Source organism: Nothobranchius furzeri, chromosome 8 (assembly GCF_043380555.1).
Source record: "Nothobranchius furzeri strain GRZ-AD chromosome 8, NfurGRZ-RIMD1, whole genome shotgun sequence".
Taxonomy (NCBI): domain Eukaryota; kingdom Metazoa; phylum Chordata; class Actinopteri; order Cyprinodontiformes; family Nothobranchiidae; genus Nothobranchius; species Nothobranchius furzeri.
The window spans coordinates 48,345,582-48,365,442 of NC_091748.1; the positions used below are offsets into that span (position 1 = coordinate 48,345,582).

General features: G+C 42.1%; 2 protein-coding genes across 4 annotated transcripts; one reads left to right on the forward strand and one right to left on the reverse strand.

Annotated features, from left to right (window-relative positions):
• Positions 1-333: 333 nt before the first annotated feature.
• LOC107393355 (uncharacterized) lies at positions 334-6,250 on the reverse strand. Of its 2 annotated transcripts, XM_015971647.3 has the most exons (5): positions 6,129-6,250; positions 5,619-5,978; positions 5,220-5,267; positions 2,854-2,979; positions 334-774 (listed from the first exon to the last, which is right to left on the reverse strand). In XM_015971647.3, exons 1-5 carry the CDS (start codon positions 6,169-6,171, stop codon positions 611-613), a joined length of 741 nt encoding a protein of 246 aa, XP_015827133.3. In that variant the 5' UTR covers positions 6,172-6,250; the 3' UTR covers positions 334-610. The 2 variants fall into 2 exon arrangements, with proteins under 2 accessions (XP_015827133.3, XP_015827134.3); XM_015971648.3 differs by lacking the exon at positions 5,220-5,267 and having other exon boundaries at positions 6,129-6,249.
• Positions 6,251-9,791: 3,541 nt separating this feature from the next.
• On the forward strand, positions 9,792-19,168 carry fsd1 (fibronectin type III and SPRY domain containing 1). Of its 2 annotated transcripts, none has more exons than XM_015971643.3 (13): positions 9,792-9,980; positions 10,608-10,703; positions 10,788-10,919; positions 11,508-11,609; positions 11,851-11,873; positions 12,361-12,482; positions 16,119-16,328; positions 16,400-16,498; positions 16,635-16,782; positions 16,879-16,961; positions 18,424-18,675; positions 18,768-18,856; positions 18,924-19,168. In XM_015971643.3, exons 1-13 carry the CDS (start codon positions 9,966-9,968, stop codon positions 19,032-19,034), a joined length of 1,482 nt encoding a protein of 493 aa, XP_015827129.1. In that variant the 5' UTR covers positions 9,792-9,965; the 3' UTR covers positions 19,035-19,168. The 2 variants fall into 2 exon arrangements, with proteins under 2 accessions (XP_015827129.1, XP_015827130.1); XM_015971644.3 differs by lacking the exon at positions 9,792-9,980 and adding an exon at positions 10,346-10,483.
• Positions 19,169-19,861: the final 693 nt, after the last annotated feature.

The window sequence follows — 19,861 nt, forward strand, 5'->3', positions numbered from 1 at the left end:
ATCAAATATTGTTATATATTGAGAAAAAATATATATTTAATTATACAAGATAATTAAAATAATAAACACTCAAAAGTATCGAAAATTGGTACCGTTAAGTACCGGTATCGATTCGTAGGTACCGGTAATTAGTTCCAGATCGATTCAAATGTCAAAGGTACCCATCCCTATCCAGGGTGATATGGTGTCCACTCCTCACCCCCCTGCCACATGGACCTCAAGGGATAAACCATCAACCCTGCTCAATGGTCAACTTTCCTCGCGGGGTCACCCATAAAGACATTGGGAGGGTTACATACTAGACCTGTTATCACAAACACACTCCAGCCAAAGTTAACATATTGAATCAGTTTTTATTTCATCAGTTTCAAGTACAGGCATACATTTCATGAAAATGCTATAATACATTTATTATTATATGAAACTAAAATGTTATTATTTATCATAAAAAGCTGATTCACAAATCATCAGTACAAACTAATAGAAAATACCTCAGTGGTTGAGTCCCCGTGCGTCCCCTAGTGGTTCATCACAGGTACTCCACAAAGCCTGAACTTTATATAAAAACGTTTGTAAAAGTTCCCCTCGTGGTAGGTGGTCCGTGACGTCATCAGTGTTTACATCTCCGGGTTCCTTGCTCGTACCTCCTGGAGGGACTGGGGGTCCTCAGGTCTTCAGAGGATGGTTTGTTCTTCAGGCTGGCCACCTGCAGCCCCGGCCTCGGAGACGGCTGCTTTTTCACAGCAGCGCGAGTGTTGATGTAGATGGGTTGTTCTGTGTGAGGGTACAAACAAAAATCTGGGTCAGCACAAACAGGCTGCAAGAAGAACCTGTAAGGTCCTTATGGGAGAAAATTATGTGCGAAAATGTATGGTTGATCAAGATTTCTGTGATTTAATTGAGATTGTAGTTGAAATACATTTTTAACATCCGTAAATAACAGACGTGTATAATACACGCTTTATCTAATTATTTATTAAATAATTGCAAAATGACTCAAAAAATAAAACTGACTATAGTGGCAAATATAATGACCAACAATCTGCAGGTCAGTTTTACATATCGTTTATATATTTTTTCTCCTAAGTTTAATTAAAACACCTGGTGCAAGTCTGTCTGAGCCTAATGTGTTCTCTCACTTTACACGTGGCTAAAGTTTTACATAGTTCACCCCAGAGTAAAATCTGTCGGGATTAACTCGAAGAGATTTTATTGAAATATTATAGTTGTATATTTTTTATTTATGTACAATGTATATTTATTTATCAGGGTACAATTTATTAATAAACACACAGACGAAAAATTAAATTATTAATATTTCAGATAGAAGTGTATCAGGATTTGTAAATTTTATGTTTTAATCATAGAAAATATTTTGTTTCTCGTAACCTGTAAACCCTAACAGAGCTTCTGTGAAATAGTTATCTTTATTTGAGGGATTTCATTCAAACAGATTCTGCTCATCGGTCTCCTTTAACTTTTCTCTGATACTTTTGCTCGGTGTCTGGAAATCTTTCTCACAACTGGAAGACACGAATGACCTTTTTAACAGTCATCAATGCATTCTCACAGAAAACTGCATCAATCATATTACAAGTTAAAACTGAACAGTGTAAGATATTAATGTGCACACAAACACGCACGCTCGCTCACATGACTGAAAGCAAATACATGCAAAGTGAAGGTAACAGGTTGAGTATTTAATAATTCTATTATCTAGTGAGACTGGAGTTTTTATATGAACTTGAGTGAGCGATTTATGTTAAGAACTTTTTAAACTACTAAATATTTTCATTGTATTTTTCATGTCTGTGAAGTCCAACTAATAAAAAAAAAACTACAGACGAAAGAAACTTTCACACCCAAAAGAAAAAAGAAAAGAATTGTTGGAGCTGACAGGAAAAGATACAAGAAAAGAATCATAATGACGATTAAATCTTTCATCATGAATAGGCTGTTAAATGGAGCATAACTTATTCTCAAAAATAAGATGTCATTGCAAAAAATTTGTTGACTCATGTACAAACATTTAAGTAAATTATTAATAAAATTGTATTAATCCAAGTTTTTTCTTTTTTATTTGAGGTTTTTAGCAGCCGAAGGTTAAAATACTACTGCCTATGTGTTTATATTTGTACCTTGTTATTATTTAATTATTCTCTTAGGTGCAGCTGCTGCTGTAACAAGTGAATTTCCCCATTGTGGTATCAATAAAGTCTATTCTATTCTATTCTATTCTAATGCCACTGATTGTACCCAAACACTGACCCAGTGTGTAAAACTTACTGGTTTTATTTCTGATGGTTCTAAAAGCAAAATCTGACCTCAGCTCAGACTAGATGTTTCTTATGTTGACTTTTTTGTGGAAAAAATGACAAAAAGTTTCCTGCGTGTAGGTGGCACAAATATTTGTGTCCTACTTCTGCCTTTTGTGCAGAGGGCTGTGGTCGGTGACTGTGGCCACAATGGATCCAGATGTCTTTTTGAACTTGTGCATCTTTATTCAAACCACTGAGGAGCCACAGAGCTACATTTTACTAAGTCTCACTGTTAAACCACACTCACAGTCAAGCCACTGATCAACTTGGCTTTACGCAGTAGTTGTTTCATCTTCTTTGTACAAAAAACAGAAAATCTATTCTCCTTTCTTCTGTTCTTTAAAATGCAAATCCTTGGCTGTGAAATGAATCGTCCACAACTTCTGCTGAAGTGAAATGACTTCATCCCGTGTGACTTTATTGGCCTTTTTATTTCATGGCCTCATTTTTCATTCTCAGTTATCTCTCACTCATCACATGTTTGTACAGTTTGATAATTATTGGAGCTTTCAAACCTAAAAAGGAAACCGCGTACCTCTGCGTCGGCAGCATCTTCTGTGCACAGCACAGATGACCAGCAGGATGAGGAGGAGGAGAACTAGAGAAGACGCTCCTATCACGATCCACAGACTCATATTTTTATGATCATCATTGGGAATCACTGAGGAAAAAGGGCAATATGCTTTGTAATTTTGCATTTGCACAGTTTATTACAAGTCATGAAACACACATCATCAGCATGATAATTATCTGATCCAGCTATTTCTCAAACTTTTCAGTTTCTTACCCACAAAATATAAATTGTGAAGACACAGGATGCCATATATCTCTGATTTGACCACAAATGCTAAATAATTCAGGTCATAAAGGAAACCAACATTTATATGCATTTAAGGCAATTAGTTTGAGTTCTTGTGATTATTATGCTTGAATTATAGCTTCAGTCATTTGTATTTTATTGTGATTGAGGGACACCCCCGTGTAGCTCTCGGTGACCCACAACGGGGTCTCGACCGCAACTTTGGGAACCACTGAATATGTGAAAACAGCCCCCTAATCAGGCGCGTTGCAAGCTTTTCAAAAGTGGGGGGGATGTTGTCTGTGCCTAAAATAATTTCATGTTATTCATCTTGTTAGTTAAATTTCTATAATAGCGGAGCAGGTGCGAATTTTAGACGCGTCACGCATGTCTCCGTTTAAACATGTTTAAACTGTTCAGAATACAAATCCAGACTCTGTCTCGTTGGACTGGTGTAACTAAAGTCTGTACTGAATGAAACTTTACATTAAACCATGTTGAAAAGGTAAAAAAGGGTCCAATAAAATCGTTTTTTCCCCTCATTTACAGTCACGGAGTACAGCGCAGTGCACAGGGCTCTGAGGTTAATCAAGTTTAGTTGTTTCTCTTTGCAACAATCTTCACAGGAAGGCAAAACAGTTAAATGGCAGGTTACAGATATTTCCATTTGACTGTTTATTTTGACGGATGAACTCAATGATGCTGGTTGATTTCCTCCCACTGAAGCGGTCTGGAAACCCGGTCTCTCTGAGGGATGTGTCACATGGAAAATGTTATTTTATGAAATTATGAAAGTTTGGCTGAATAGCGCTTGTTCCCATCTCTAATATGGAGACGCATGACGCATCCAGTCTGAGGCAGAATCGCCTCTTCAGCTCAGAAAGCACCTCTAGAGACATTTGGTCACGCACAAAGTTCATGTGGAGCAGAAGCGGTCGGGCCACGGCAGGTGAAACGTTCCTAGCCTACATGAAGTGAAACTGTTTAATTGTAACATTAATATGTTACTGGACACGCTGGTCTGGTTGGTTAGACCAGTGTCTGAAGTGGAAAACACACACACACACACACACACACACACACACACACACACACACACACAAATTAAAATAATGCTGATAGCGTGGACTAGAAGACAGGTGATGGTTTACGTATTTAAATGATGATCAGGCTGCTGTAAAATGTAATCTCCATCCACATCCAGACAAAATTATCCTCTATTCTAGTTGCTCTGCTCTTGTCTGGGCTGACGGAGCTGACGGTGCGCGCGGCGCGCCTAACTAGCGGCTGCGATGCACATTTTACGCATTTGGAGAGGTGGGCTGGATGCTTTGCTTTTACTGGAAGATGGTCCACTTAACGCACGGGTGTAGACTACATATTAATGACAAATGAATGAAAATTAAATTGTGAGTTTTTACTTCATATTTTAGAAATAAAAATGACGGGGGAAAACATTTATGACGTCTTTTTAAACTAAATTTTCTAGCGCGACCTGCCTGCTTCACTTAAGTCACTGCTTATTAAGGTCCGTCCAGAATTACTGTGGCCCACCCAAAAATGAAAACCTGGCACCGCGCCTGTTATAAACCTCTGCAAATTGTTGTTCTTCACTTTATCAAACTCAGACTTTGTACATTTAATGTCAAGATGTAAAATTATGAATTCAGTCAAGCTCTTCCGTCCCTCCCTCTCCTGCTCTCCTTGAAACCCGACATCGGCTGTCAGAAGCGGGAGGTGAAGAAGGAGATGAGGCAAACAGAGTGAGTGCGACGTAAAGAAACCAGACTGGTGTGGAGGTGAGCAGAACGGCTGGAAAAGTGTGGGTGTTGAATCCCCCACGGGTGCGACGCCCATGCCCCTAATATGCACATTAAAGGTTGTAAAGGTGTGATTATTGTAGGCAGTTGAGAGAACATGAGCCGATGTGGTTACAGTGTTTATTTAGAAGTGTGATCAATAGTTTTCACCCATCAGTCAGATGTCTGGTCTTCTTCATAGATGCTAAACTGACGCTTACAGTGGAAAGTCCCCTCACCTTAGACTGAGGCTATATTTTATCAAATCTGACAATAAATTAGCACAGAAGCACACACACACACCTGGACTCTGTGTTGTTAGTGATGGGACCGGTGTGTTTCCCTTCTCCACTGAAACAAAGCAGTATGAGAAGCATTAATTGCGAGCAAGAATTTTAGGATCCTTTCATCACGTTGAGCTTCAGCACAGCACGGTTTACAGCATGGTGTTACTTCAGCGAGTCTAAGCGAGTTTGTGATTATAGGTCTGAAACTTTACTGTGGCTGTAAGCACAATAAGTCGATGTTCCTGAGTGAATAAATCAGCAAATGACAACAATGAGCTGAAGGTGTATTATTAACATTAATAAACATCAGGATTGCGTCGCGTCTGCCTACGTATACAAAGTGATGTTAGAGATAAATCCTGAACGTTATGGTTAGAGGTAAATGTTAAAATAAATAATTACGGGTCATACTCACCAATTATTTCTGTTCTGTTGCTCGCGGTCTGTGTTAGCACAGGAATCTCTTTTGTGACATTACAGGAGTACCATCCAGCGTTGAATTCAGTAGCAGTTACACTGTATGTACTACTGAAACATAAATCATTTGAACTGCTCTTCAAGTTCTCTGAGGAGGTATGAACATTTGTGATATTCAAGGGGTTTCCATCTGATCCAGAGGGCTGGAAAAGCCAGTTGATCCTACATTTCTCATATCCACTGGTGTTCAAGCAGCAGTGCAAAACCAGAGTGGAGCCGTACAAGACGTTTTCTGATTTTGCTGCATCAGTCAGATTAATGTGGATCTCCTTCAGCATCACCATGGCTGCTCCTGACACTGCGCACATGCACGAGAGAATGTGAGTTAAACTCAGATTAACTTTGATTCGTCAGTTCATCTGCAACGGGAGTCTAAAGGGAAGGTTAATCTCCTCTTTTAACGTTTCACGATTTAAATGAGAGAAAATTCTGTTCGGTTAAAACTCACCTGTGAGAAACAACAGAATCGCTCGTTTCAGCCACATTTCCATTGTCTCATGCGAGAGATGGTGGTCCTCTGAGTCTCATCCTGTCTCAGCTGCCTGTCTCGCTGCACGTTGCGCTGATAGACATGTGTGGGGGTGCGGAAGGAGTGGAGGAGTGGCTTTCTGATAACGTAGAAGGTGTCATGTAACTGGGGGGTGTCTGTAACAGATACACAAACAACAAAAGATGGAAAAGTTTGCAGGCTTTCAAAAAAAAACTGAACAAAAAAAGGAAAAGAAAAATCAGGAGGAAGTATTAACCAAACTGCGAGGAAACATCAAAGCTGTCTGTGCTCTCCCATTTCTGAATGTGAACACCCTGCATGTTTCTGTGGTTTGCCTTGGTGAGGATGTTCACACGCTGAGTTACCATGTGCAGTAAAAGCGTGCAGTGAATGATATGAGGGGTACGTGAAACCCCTGTGGGTTATGGTGCAAGGGTGCTAAAACACATTTCTTTGTGCCACTGCAGCATCTCGATAAAAAAGGAATATTTGGCTTCCTGTGACAAGACACAATCATCTCTGTGGAGCAGATTAACTTCCTTTTTCTTTTCCTACCACATCTACGCTGATGATATTCAGCTCTATATGTCCTTTATGCCACACCAGTTGGACAGGCTGGCTACCCTTGTACTCTGCCTGACCCAGATCAGTAACTGGCTGTCCAGCAACTTTCTTGTTCTCAACGCCAACAAGACAGAGACCCTGATCGCTGCACCCCCGGAACTTCAACCAAAAATCGAGCAGCAAATTGCCTCTTTTTGCCCATCAGCCAAGGCCAACATTAGAAAACTACGAGTTATTTTTGATCCAGCCTTAAGTTTAGACTCACACGTCAAAACCATCTCCCGCTCTTGTTTCTTCCAACTGAGAAACATTTCAAAAGTCCGTAAACTGGTTTCTACTGCAGATCTGGAAAAAATCATCCATGCCTTTGTGTCATCACGCTTAGACTACTGTAACGCTCTTTTTACTGGTCTCAGCAAAACCTCCCTCTCACGCCTTCAAGCCATCCAAAATGCAGCAGCCAGACTCCTAACCTAATCCAGCAGACGAGCTCACATCACCCCAGTTTTACAGTCCCTCCACTGGCTCCCGGTAGAATATAGAATACAGTTTAAAGTTTTAGTGCTGACCTATAGAGCTCTTAACAACCAGGCTCCAAGCTACCTATCTGAGCTTTTATCCCCACACATCACCTCTCGGAACCTTAGATCCACATCTGAAAACCTCCTGGCTGTTCCTCGAAACAGACTGAAAACCAAAGGGGACAGGGCCTTTCAGACTATTGCACCCAGACTTTGGAACAGTCTGCCTTCAAATCTCCGTCTCTCTAACACTGTAGAGGTCTTTAAAAATCATCTAAAACTCACCTTTTCATCCAGGCGTTCCCTCCCTAAATGTTTCAGAATGATGGCTTTGTTCGGGTTCACACCTTCACTTTGTTTATACTCATGATTTTATTTTCTACGTTTATCACTGCTATTGTTTTTCTGATGTTTTTATTGGTTTGAGGTATTTGCCCTGATTTTACTCATGTTGTACAGCGCTTTGTGATTTATATCTGAGAAAGGCACTATATAAATAAACTTTTACTTACTTACTTACTTACTTTTTCAACCTAATTTCCCACAATATAATGAAGCAGACACAAGAGATAACAGATAATGATGTAAACATAATATCTTCTAATTGAGGGGAGTTAGTTATGATCCGAGAACAGGGAAAAAGAGAAAAACAAGAAGTTGTGGCTATTTTTAAACACTGTTTGTTTGAGACAAAGACTGTAGCACGATAACAAATGTGTTTTTGTGAGCAGGGAAGGAAAGAAGGTCACACAAAAGAACTAGCAGGGGGTGTCTAACTTCTGAAACCTCAACTTTTAGATCTTTTGATGCACAAGACTGAAAGTAGGTCCCGTCTGCTTGTTGGAAGATGAACTTTCTTCTGTTTGTTTTTGTAGTTTTGCATTTGCTTGAATAGGATTAAGATAGAGAAAAAGAAGATATGAAAGAACTTCTACTAAACTAAAATTTAAAAAGAAATTAGCTCTTGACAAAATGAAAAATAATCCACAGTGTGAGAACACAAATCAGTAGGGTAAAGTCCTGGTCACTGTGGATTAGACACAGAACACAACTGATTACCAAAATAATCTAAATGTCAAATGAGTCGAAACAATTTCACATTTCTGTAATCCTCCTGATGTGTCCAGTTATGGTTTGTTTTCTCAATCTGATGCACATTTATTCACGTTATTGTTTCAAAAGTCAAATAAAGCATGCACCTCATTATTAACACATATTATCTAAAACGAGTTTTCAACCCAAATTTCCATTTTACCTGTCACAACTAGACCTCAGTTTCTCACAGAGGGACGAGTTTCTAACAGCTCCATAAAACTGCATGAAACAATCAGGGGGAACTGAAAGTTTTCAGCAGGAAACCAGTGGAGACAAAGTTTGTGTCAGTAATCAGAAAGTGTGAGATGAGCCATCGGCTCAGAGCTGCAGCAGCTGTTCATGACTTCACATAAAAGAATCACTCAAGCAGAAGATGTGAAATGAAACCACACAGATCCGAGTATCAAACTACAGAATAACACATTCAGGGGAAAAAATAATTTATAGTTCTTCTGCACAGAATTATTAATAAATAAAGTTTACATTTCTTAGAGACATTTAAAACGTGTGGGCAATACTCGATGAATGCTGTTTGAGATCAAAGGACTTAGTTGCTGTAGTATAACTCTTTTTAAATCAACATAAATCAAGTAAATGTTTACCCTTGCCATGCTCAAAATAATGCAGGCATTTTTGAACATTTAACTATGAGCAGAAAAACATCAAATAAATTAATGAAATACAGGGAAGTGTGTGTGTGTGTGTGTGTGTGTGTGTGTGTGTGTGTGTGTGTGTGTGTGTGTGTGTGTGTGTGTGTGTGTGTGTAGTGATGAATGCTATAAATGTTGTTTGATTGTCAAAATAAATCCAGTCAAGGACTAAGTTTGCAATCTAGCCTCTGTCTAGAAAAACCTAACGTAACATTTGCATTTTCCTTACATTTAACATTGTTTTTCTGCTGTCTGTGTTCAATACACCCAAACTAAGCTAAATCATAAAAATATTTGAGTTTTTAATATTTCCAAATTAAATTTACTATATAATAAACTAACTACATGAGTTTAGATGAAAATTGAGATTGAATTTCCATTCAGAATTTTAGTTCTAAATTAATTAGATAGATTATTCCAGTGTTTTGTTATTAAAATAAATATTTACCTTCTTTTTGTAATAAAGCTCTGTGACGTGGTTGTTAATGTGTGTTTTACGCTTTATTATTATTTATTTTGATTTATTAGATGAAACATTTATTTAAAATGTAGCTTTTCCTAAATGTGACCTGCAGATGAGTGCAGCCTTAGAAAAATCTTTTAGAAAACTTGTTTAACATGCTTATTGTTGCGTTTATGGTTTGTTAAATAATCAGACACGATCTTGTCATAATCCAGAGAGTGTGACATTACTTGCTAAAGTTATAATTACTTTAATTTCCTAATTGTTCCTAATTGTATTTTGGTGTATCTTTTCAGGAGAGCATCACTGCCCATAATGCATTTCTCGCGCATGCGTGTTAGACTCCACGGCCCACAGGCGTCGGTGTCCGTCCGAAGATGCGCTACGCCCCGGTAGCATCAGCACCAGCTCCGCCGTGCTAACAAACCACACACCGGGGCACAGAGGGGACATACCGGCGGCGTTTGCGGCTCTAGCGGCGCCGGGGCACCAGCACGGGAGGATGGGAGACCAGAAGGTGGGCTGGGGCGGGAGGAACAGGTGTCTCTGATGGGGAGGACCGCCGTTTAAGGGCGTAGCGTACAAAGGGAAGGAGAGGCTGGACAATCAGGGAGTCCGTGACTGCGGCGCGGACTGTAGCGCTACTGTCTTCTTGTGTGTTTAAATCGTGAACTGTCCGACTGAAGGCGAGGTTTATCGAGGATTTATTGCTGTAAGAGTGACGGAGAGTCGGGGCCTGGGCAGTGGCACAACTCTACTCCCTATGACAAACATTACACAGTTCTGATGAATGAATGGACTCTTTCTCTGTGGGGTGGACAGCAGCAGAGGAGGGAGTGGTGGACCCACCAGGACTGATTAGTATAACAATACCAGTCCATTCCTTTGAAGGCAGGCTGTGTGAATGGTTGTGTGGGTGCCTTATTAAATTATTGATGCGCATCCTTCCGCCCCTCAAGTGCCCTTCCTCTCTGATCCCATCTGAAGGACTGATATTGCGGCGTGTTGGGAGAGGCAGCTGTAAGCTTAAAGCCTGTCCACTTCAGCTTAGCACTGATTAGCACAGCTACAGAGGGGGATCTCCAGCGAGCTGATTGGTCGGAAGATAAAAAGCACATTTAACTTTGCATGTGTCCATTTCCAGGAGTCTCTGCGTAAGATCACTCACACCCTGGCCATGAAGAACGAGGAGATTTCAAATTTCATCTGCACGCTCAAACAGAACCTGGAGAACCTGGAGGTACACAAACGCACTGAGGTTTGTGCTAGAAGCCTCACACCGTTAGGCTGCTTTAGGGTCACATTCTTCTTGTTCTGACATCAGACGAACGCCAGTCGGGTGCAGGAGGACTTGGAGTCAGAGTTCACCTCGCTACACTCTGTTCTGGACGAGATGAAGGGAAATATGCTGACGAGGATCAAGCAGGAGAGAGCGAGTCGCACCTACGAGCTGCAGGTAGCGTTTGATTTCATTTTGGATGTGAGAATAATGTTTTGGACGATCATTTGGACCGTCCCTGCTCTGTTCCAGCGGTTGAGTAATGGCAGCAGCTGTGTGTCTTCAGGCATTTTGCATCTTAATCTGACCCACTGATCTGAGATGAACATCTGCTGATGTTAATGACTAATAGCTGCCAAGTCCAGTAAGACCACATGCTTGTTCATGTTTAATCCAGGTTAAAAACAACAACCCAATAACTTTGATTTGTCAGATATGAAGAAAAACTAGCGACTGGAGATGTTTGTTCTTGTAATTTCCAACTTCTGATTCATGATGGGATTTTTCATTCATGAGACAATATGTAGCTGAATATTTTGAGCCAGATGTTTGCAGCGTGGTTTCTGATGTAGCTGCAGTTTTTTTCAGGTCAGAATATTAACACGTCTTCACCGATCTGAGGTCTCTGCTGCCTCAGGACTGAGCCATGACTCTCAAATGATGCAGCCGCTTCTTAACCCCAGCAGGAAACACAATAGTCTTTATTGACGCTGCTCCGAGTTTTCAGATGGACTCTGTTTGATGACGAGTCTGTGCTTTCCTCAGAGTCAGCTGAGCGCCTGCTCCAAAGCCCTGGAGAGTTCAGAGGAGCTGCTGGAGCTGGCCAATCAGACGCTCTGCTCCTCTGGGACGGACGGTTTCACTCAGGTGACTGACGCACCTGCTCTGCTGTGACATTGCTGCACCCTTTCTCCTGCTCACTGTTCATTTGATGCTTTTTTTAATATCCAGATATATAATCTGTCATTTGTTCTTCTGTCACACTTTAACGCAGCTACCAGCAACATTTTATGTTACATGACAACATGATGAACTCAGTTTTGTCTTCGCTTTCGTATCTCTTCTGTCTCTCTGTTTTCTTCCTCCCCTCTCTGCCTCTCCTCTCCAGGCGGCCAAAGACATTAAGGATAGGTATAGTACTCAGCTATCCATTGCTTCCTCTCTGTCACAGCCTCCTGTAGCCAGCCAGCCGTCTCTTATGGTAGCGTTGCATGCCTTCAGACACGTAGTCACCGCATCGGTTTAGACAATAAACACTGTGGACAATCTTCTTCTTGTCTCCTGTCTTCTTACGTCTGTACCATCATGTGTCAGCCTCCCACTGAGTGAATGCTTCTCCCTCTGTAGCTTTGCTTTGTGAGCTCCGATCAGGGCGATGACTTCAGTCGTAGCAACCCGATCTAGTTAGCTCTTTGTAAACACCGTTAGAATCACCTGTTTTTATTCTCCTTTTTTTGTTTTTGTTTGAATGAATAATAGAAAATGCTTGTTTCCACCCCATGTTTTGTGTGTGTGTGTGTGTGTGTGTGCGCGCGTGTGTGTGTGTGTGTGTGCGTGTGTGTGTGTGTGTGTGTGCGCGCGCGTGTGTGTGTGTGCGCGTGTGTGTGTGTCTCTGCAGCGTGACAATGGCCCCGGCCTTTCGCCTCTCCCTGAAGGCCAAGGCCAGTGACAACATGAGTCACCTGATGGTGGATTTCAGCCAGGAGAGGGAGATGCTGCAGGGGCTCAAGTTTCTCCCAGGTGGGCTCGCCTTTTATTACAAAGTAAATGGAAACTGGAGAAGTGGTGACTCACACCACTGATGCTGCTTTATATTTATGCTAGTTTGTGTTTTCCAAGAAAAATTTACATAAAGGTGCAGCATGTAAGAGTATAGTGAGAATTTTACAGTGAGAAAATCCCAAAAAGTCTGTTTCAGTCATGGTGAAAGTAAGGTTATGATGAAACATATTTCATATCCAGCTGGCTCTGTGATTGTCCGTTTTTCTCCTTTCAAAACAAAGGAAGGAGGGATGTAACTACTGTTAACCAGCAGTGAGTGTGGGGTTGCCGTGTCTCCTGCGAGCTAACACTGCAGCACTGACGTAAATCGTCTAATACAGGCCCGGGCCTGTATTTGACTCAAGCTCATCAAGCTCCAGGCCTTTATTGGAAGGAGGACCAGAATTAGAGGCAGGCCTCTATTTCTATTTGAGCAAAATGAACTAATGGTTCGCTGGAGTTTTTGACAATTAAAATTGCGCCCACATTTTCAAAGTTAAACACATTTCTTTTAACAACGGTAGTTTCTGCTTCAGCCCTCTCCCCCCTCCCCCTGCCTAGCGACCGCAAACTCACTGATGCGCCTGCAGCCTCTCAGAGTTCCTGCTGCTCTAAACATTAAAATAATTATTTCATTTTCTGTTCCTCACTTCTGATTACCTTCAATGGTGTCTGTTTGTTGCAACCACCAGGTACAAAAACTAACTTGTTTTTATTTGACTATTTTTCTGTCCTGCCTGTTTATTATCTTCCTGCATCTCCTCTCAATCCTAAAGAAAAACTGCTACCTGGGTTCATACATATTCACCTTATGAGTTACCTTTGAACTGCAGTTCTAAAAGATCTACCGACCGCAAAAACAGTGGAGTGCTTGCCGGCTGCATCAGTGAGGTGCATCACCGGAGGACAAAACGGGTGATGCGCCCCGCTCCACAGCAGCGAAAAGCATCAGGCACAAATAAAAGGATAAAAGACAGAAAACATAAAAGGAAATGAGCCGACATGAACGATCGCGTGTTAAATTGTTTTTGAGGTGGCGACACCTGATTTGATAATGTTACTGTGGCCGTGCTCAGGATGCAGATGTCTGGAGCGCGTCAACAATCAGAGCTTTGCATGCGCAAGCTGGTTAAGGTTAGGATGGGGGTGAGGGGAAGGTTAAATTGCAAGAGGGTAAAGGTCACAATTTGGTTAAATGTCCGTTTTACTGCGGGTGTCAGTACTGACGCTCTGGCACAGCGCGTTGCCTCCCGACACGCAGGAGCTTGTCACCTGCTGACAGCAGGCTGCTGTCTTTTCCGTGGGCTGCATCTTGCCGGTCATTATCACGTGACAGTGACTAGTCGATGACAGGCATAAAAAGTCACTATAGAGCGGTGAAGTCGACTAGTGACTAGTTCATACAACCCCTGCTGCTGCTCTCCAGAGTGTTCTGCAGCATAATCAGCACGTTCTCTTTGAACTTGATATCAAATTTTCGTCTCCGCATGGTTAAAGTTACCCTCGCGGTCTATCACTGGCAAATTAAAAGTGAGACGGATGACACAACCGCCCCCCGTACTTGCTTGTTACCACATTCCACCCGGCCACAATAAAAAACCGGCCATTGTTCACCGCCGCCGACTCCGACACCGGCCAAAATTAAATACAGGCTAATATTAGAGGATTTGCGGTATTTTAATTTGACAACGTCCGGCAAAAAGCTCCAGAGTTGTTTAAAGTGGTTGCAGTAACTAACTTTACCACAGGATGTCATTTTTGCTTCATTTCTACATAATGCACCTTTAAGCTTTAGTGACCCGCTATTTTACTGCTCTGATCATAAAATAGCAGAGCACGTTCTGTGTAACAATGTGGATTTTTGGCATTAGGATGAAATCCGTCCTTCCTACTTTGGCATTTAACCTTGAATACGATACAAAAAATGTCTGCACTGAAATCAGTTTAAAAGAGTTTTCCACCATATTCTGTTAGTAGAAGAGCCTTTGCATGTTGAGGGCTGATTTTATGGACTAGTGAGGCAAAGTGTGTTGTAATAATGTCTGAACATCACTAGAAGGACTAGAAGGTTAGCAGTAAAAAGACAAGCCTCACTGATCAAAAAGCCCGAGAGCTGGACGGCGTAAAGTGATGCTTTTAAAATTAAAAAGTAGGATTTTTTTTCTAACTTGGGTTTCAAGATGTCAAACCACACACAGTAGAGCTTTCACAAATGAGTGTGACATGTTGATGTTGCTGGTTAAAGCCTAAATCGACGCTGATGCTGTAGAGGTGACAGCTGATTTTACTCCTCACCTATCGTTCTCTGTTGGGATCCTTCTACTCAGATCTGTCGCTGCTTTTTATTAAGTCAGAGGTTTATTATGTGTTATTAAACTTTATCCATCTGCTTTTGACCACACCGTCGCTTCTCAGTTCCTGCTCCTTTAGTGCCAGGAAATACAGGATTGAAATATCAATCTACTTTTTAACAGTTATTTTATGAGGAATTTGAATTGAAACTGTTGCCGTGCAGCGAGGAGGTCGTGTGTGACATGTTTTCTCAGAGGTTCCTCCCACAGACCAAAAATGGGCAGGTCAGGCTGACTGGAGACTCTAAATTGTCCCTATGTGTGAGTGTGTGACTGGTTGTCTCCATGTGTCCCTGTGATGGACTGGACCTGTTAAGAGTGTCCCCTGACCTCTCGCCTGATGGCAGCTGGAGGTAGACGTCAGCTCCCCGAGATGCCGGAGAGGATGAAGCAGTTTAGATGACCTGGAAAAGATTCAAAATGTTTTTCTAAATCGGAGCCTTGTTATTTAAACTATCTGAAAATATGTGATAGTAAATTTTTCCCATCAGCCACGGCTTCTTTTCGCGCTGGATGGAAAGTTGTAGAAACTTCCTTCCATTACTGCGACCGTTTAAGTTCTGCTGCAGTTCGCCGTCACCGATAATCTTGCTCTCCCTTCACTTTAGTTTGTTTCAGTTGTTTCTTTTTAATCCTACAGTTTTATTACACCACCCTAAAATCTAAACGCAAGATTTTGGTCCTTTTTGATTAAATGTTTAGATTTTGTTTGTAACCTGTCAGAGAAACTCATGTTTGCTGCTAAGGGAAAAAAGTCTGCATGCCTGACATGTGGACTTCCTGTGATTTGTTCCACTTACCGTCATAAAACACTGAGTGAAATGAGAAAAGGGTCGCGCTCAGCAGGAAACCACAGAGTGCCGTCTACAAGTGTGTGAGGTCTCCGAACTCCTGTAGAACGCTGACGCTGCTTTACAGCCGGCTGTAGGCCCAGTCAGCGGGGAAACGCTGTTTCAGCTCAGATTATTATTATTATAAAGGGTGAAAATAGCTTAGCTGTGCATAATTATGCAAGATAATATGTTTCACATATATTTGAAACAAAAGAAATTGAGAATAATGATTTTTTTTGGGTGTAACTTTCCCCCTAGTGGCCAAAGTTGGTCAATACAGTTATAAAAAAAACTCCAGAAACACATTTGATAAAAAGTGAAAAACAGCTTTTGATTATTTTATAAACAATTTAAAACTTGCTGCTGTACAGAATGAGACTATGAGATAGAGGACACTTATGGCTTTTGAAACAAACTTCTCCGTTTTCCAGTTCCTGCCACTCCAGAGATCCAGGTGTCGGAGTGTCAGGTGTGTGACAACACGGTGACTGTGGTGTGGACCCTACCAGAGCCTGACATCAAGATAGACCACTACATCCTGGAACATCGGCGCACAAATCACGAGGGTCCACCGCGCATCAGAGAGGAGTACCCTTGGATGGTGGTGGAAGGGATCCGAGAGATGGAGTGCACACTCACAGGTAGCAGGATGTCTGAGATTGGATATTCGTGGTGATTTCTGACCAAAGTGACTTTTATTTTTGTTTGATAGGTCTGCGCTTTGACACACGGTACATGACGTTCAGAGTGAGAGCGTGCAACAAGGCCGTGGCCGGAGACTTCTCTGAGACGGTTACCCTAGAAACCCACGGTGAGAGAACACGCAGCAATGTTCTGGTGGTCGTACTCGTCATGTCTAGTTTCTGGTGAAACTGAAAAAGCATTCAGTGTTATTTCTCTGTGTTTAGTGCATAAATAAGAAAAGGTATTTTCCCCCCCATTTCCAGCCTTCAACTTTAAACTGGACTCTGGTTCTGCCCACCAGAACCTGAAAGTGGAGGATCTGAGTGTGGAGTGGGACAGCAGTGGAGGAAAAGTGCAGGAAATCCGTAAAGAGAAGAACAGAACCAACTCTCCGATGCACTCCCCAGCCAGGTTTGTAGAGCTTCAGTCAGGAACGTCTCATTATTAGGAACACATTTCTGCACCAGGAGTCTTTGTGGGTTTTTTGACTTTCTTCGTGTGTTCCAGGTCAGCTCTGATGTCTCCTAAAAGAGCTCCGACAGCTCGGCCAGGCAGAGACAGGTTTACAGCAGAGTCCTACACAGTGCTAGGTATGAATACAAACACTTAAACAATAAGTCAAAAATACATCAAGAGCACTAACTATAGTAAATGCTGCAGGAATGCACCAGAAACTGCTGTACCTTGAGCGTGCACTGGAGGGCTCCATGGTCCCTCTGAGCTACATGTTCAGTTTTGCTGCAGGCGTCACCTGATGTCATCAGATTCATTCTCATACGTCACCTCTGTTCGCAAAAACAAAGTAAAAGACTGACAGCAACAAGTGACGGCGTTCAAATGCAAAGTTCTCAAATCCGTTACAGATATAGAAATATTGAGAATATAAAGGTAAAGTAAGGTTTCTTCTGTAAATCTAGTTTTATAAACATCACATCTATGATAAAGGGCCTTCATTTCAACTTATTAACTGTACAAAAATGGTACAGAGAACCAAGAATAAAGGAAGTGTTATAGTCGCTCTCAGTGGCTCATTAGGGTCACCACGCTAACCATGCATCTGAGAGACACTGGCACAGCATGCCATGAGCATACTCACTAGCTTACTTTCATGCTAGTATTTGTAATTTCTATATTTTTAGGCTTCAGTATGAACTTTTTTATTCTTATTTTTGATATTTTTTTCTTCCATTTTTAAAATAGCCATATTTTTAAAATAATTTTTAACTAAATGTTTGATTGTTTTTGTGTGATTTGTATCCAGAGAAGCCCTATATAAACATCCTCTCTTCTTCTGCAGCTGCTTATTGCTAAGAATTAAGCTACAAAACATGTCTAAAAGATTTTGGTTTTCTTGTGTTACACGAAAAGTTCCAAATACCTTTGGTGAACGGTCTGTATCTGTACAGCGCCTTCTTGGGCTTCTACAACCCCCCAAAGCGCATCACAACACAGTCATTCGCCCATTCACACACGTGAGCTATGATGTAGCCACAGCTGCCCAGGGGCGCACTGACAGAGGCGAGGCCTGATGAACACAGGCGCCACCCGTCTCTCCAACCACCATCGGCAGACAAGACGGGTTAAGTGTCTTGCCCAAGGACACAACGGCAGCATTCTGTGGAGGGAGCTGGGATCGAACCTTCAACTTTGCGATTACTGCACAGCCGGCTGAGCTGTTGCTGTCCTCTTTGTCTTAGTTTTGGAGCGACTATAACAAACGTACAGATGATGAAACTCTGTGAGCTATTGGTAGTCAGCACTCTGGATGTGCCTGAGCGAAAACATCATAAATATCTCAACAATCATTATTAGTACATACATCAGTGTAAAAGTCATACGAAAATGCCTGTTTAGCTTTTCATGACCCATTTTACCTGAGAGTCACTCTGCTCAAACACTATTATTCAAGTCTGGATTACTTATCAAACCCACTTAAAACCCAGATTATCACCATGCGGAACTTTCCGCCCTCTCAGAGCATTTTCATTTAACAAAACCGAAACGACACAAACACCACAGGCCTTATTGATCATAGCTGGCCTCTCCCGACAGCCGACACCATGATCGACGCTGGCCAGCACTACTGGGAAGTGAAGTTTGATAAGGAGAGCAAGGCGTTCGCTGTAGGTGTCGCTCTGCGGAGTCTGGGTCGGTTCGACCAGCTGGGGAAGAGCAGCTCGTCGTGGTGCATCCATCTGAACAACTGGCTGCAGCAGAGTCTCACAGCCAAGCACAACAACAAGGCCCGAACCCTCGACTGCGCCATCCCCAGCAGTATAGGAGTCTATGTCAACTACGAAGAGGGTCAGATATGTTTGTTCATCAGGAGCAATTCTTATAAAAGGACCTCATCAGAGCAGGATTTCAAATATTTTCTCCATTCTTTCTTCTTTTAGGTACACTCTCCTTCTACAACGCCAAGCCCAAGCAGCTGATGCACACCTTCAAAACAAAGTTCCAGCAGCCGGTCATTCCAGCTTTCATGGTGAGAGAGGATCAGGATCAGGGATCTTTAGGTTTGGGAGCTGGTCATGTATGCTCGTCTTCTACAGGTGTGGAACGGGAGTTTCTCCGTGGTGACCGGCCTGCAGGTTCCCAGCGTGGTGCAGAGCGGCCAGAGGAAGAACAGTGGCACCAGCAGCTCCAACGCCAGCCTCACCTAAACCCATTCGTCCGTCCAGCTGGACTCAGTCACGCTTCATCATATCCTCTGCACAAACTGCGATTGAAGTCTTCTACAGGAAGAGTGACCTCACCGGAGCGTGATCGTTTTCTGTGTTGCATGACAGCAAAATTACAGATTCATGGGAGCAAGTGACTGGCTGCTGTGAGACTTGAGGCTTTAGGTTTAGTCATAGTTGTTTTTCCTCCCGCTGCACATTCCTTCAGCACCGTCCTCCTGCTGCTATAGCAATGATTTAGCGCCGGCCGCTGCTGCTTCACTTGAACCACCAGCTGAGCTGCCCTGCCTCCAGCTCCAGGTTCAGGCTCCTGTTCTGTTCTTGTGCCTTCCTTATCATGTTCATCTGTAACCACCGCATAAATGCTACTGTAATGCTTTCTCGGCAAGAAACGACCTCCTTATTTTAGTGTGAAACCATGTGTTCATTTAAGTTAGGTTATGTCTCAATCAACTAGTGTAAACCAAATAATATCCAGCTCCAAGACAATGAGACGGAGCAGAAAGCTCTGCAGCCTTTGTGGTCTTTATGCTGATGTCTGAGGTTCCCTCTGCTTCCTGGGGTTCCAAAGAGAAGGTTCAGTTAGATTTGAGTCCCAACAAGGGAAATGAGAAGTTTTTGGTTTCAAATTGAGTTCAGTCAGTTCAGTATTTTTACCCAGAGTTTAAAAGCCATCAGTAGAGCCCAGATTAATTCATCCTGAAAAACGATAGGAAGCTGTAGGAGATGAGTTATTAGCCAAAAACCTATGATGAGATTGCATCTTATTATGCCTGAATCCATTTAAATGCTGTAGCATTAATTCAGTA

Coding starts and splice junctions, on each gene's coding strand:
- LOC107393355 (XM_015971647.3), bottom strand. CDS start 6,171: ATGGAAATGTGGCTGAAACGAGCGATTCTGTTGTTTCTCACAG. Junction 5,268..5,618: donor CAACAGAACAGAAATAATTG/GTGAGTATGACC, acceptor GCTTTGTTTCAG/TGGAGAAGGGAAACACACCG. Junction 775..2,853: donor AAGATGCTGCCGACGCAGAG/GTACGCGGTTTC, acceptor ACCCTCACACAG/AACAACCCATCTACATCAAC.
- fsd1 (XM_015971643.3), top strand. Junction 11,874..12,360: donor GCCAAAGACATTAAGGATAG/GTATAGTACTCA, acceptor GTGTCTCTGCAG/CGTGACAATGGCCCCGGCCT. Junction 16,962..18,423: donor AGAGTCCTACACAGTGCTAG/GTATGAATACAA, acceptor CTCTCCCGACAG/CCGACACCATGATCGACGCT.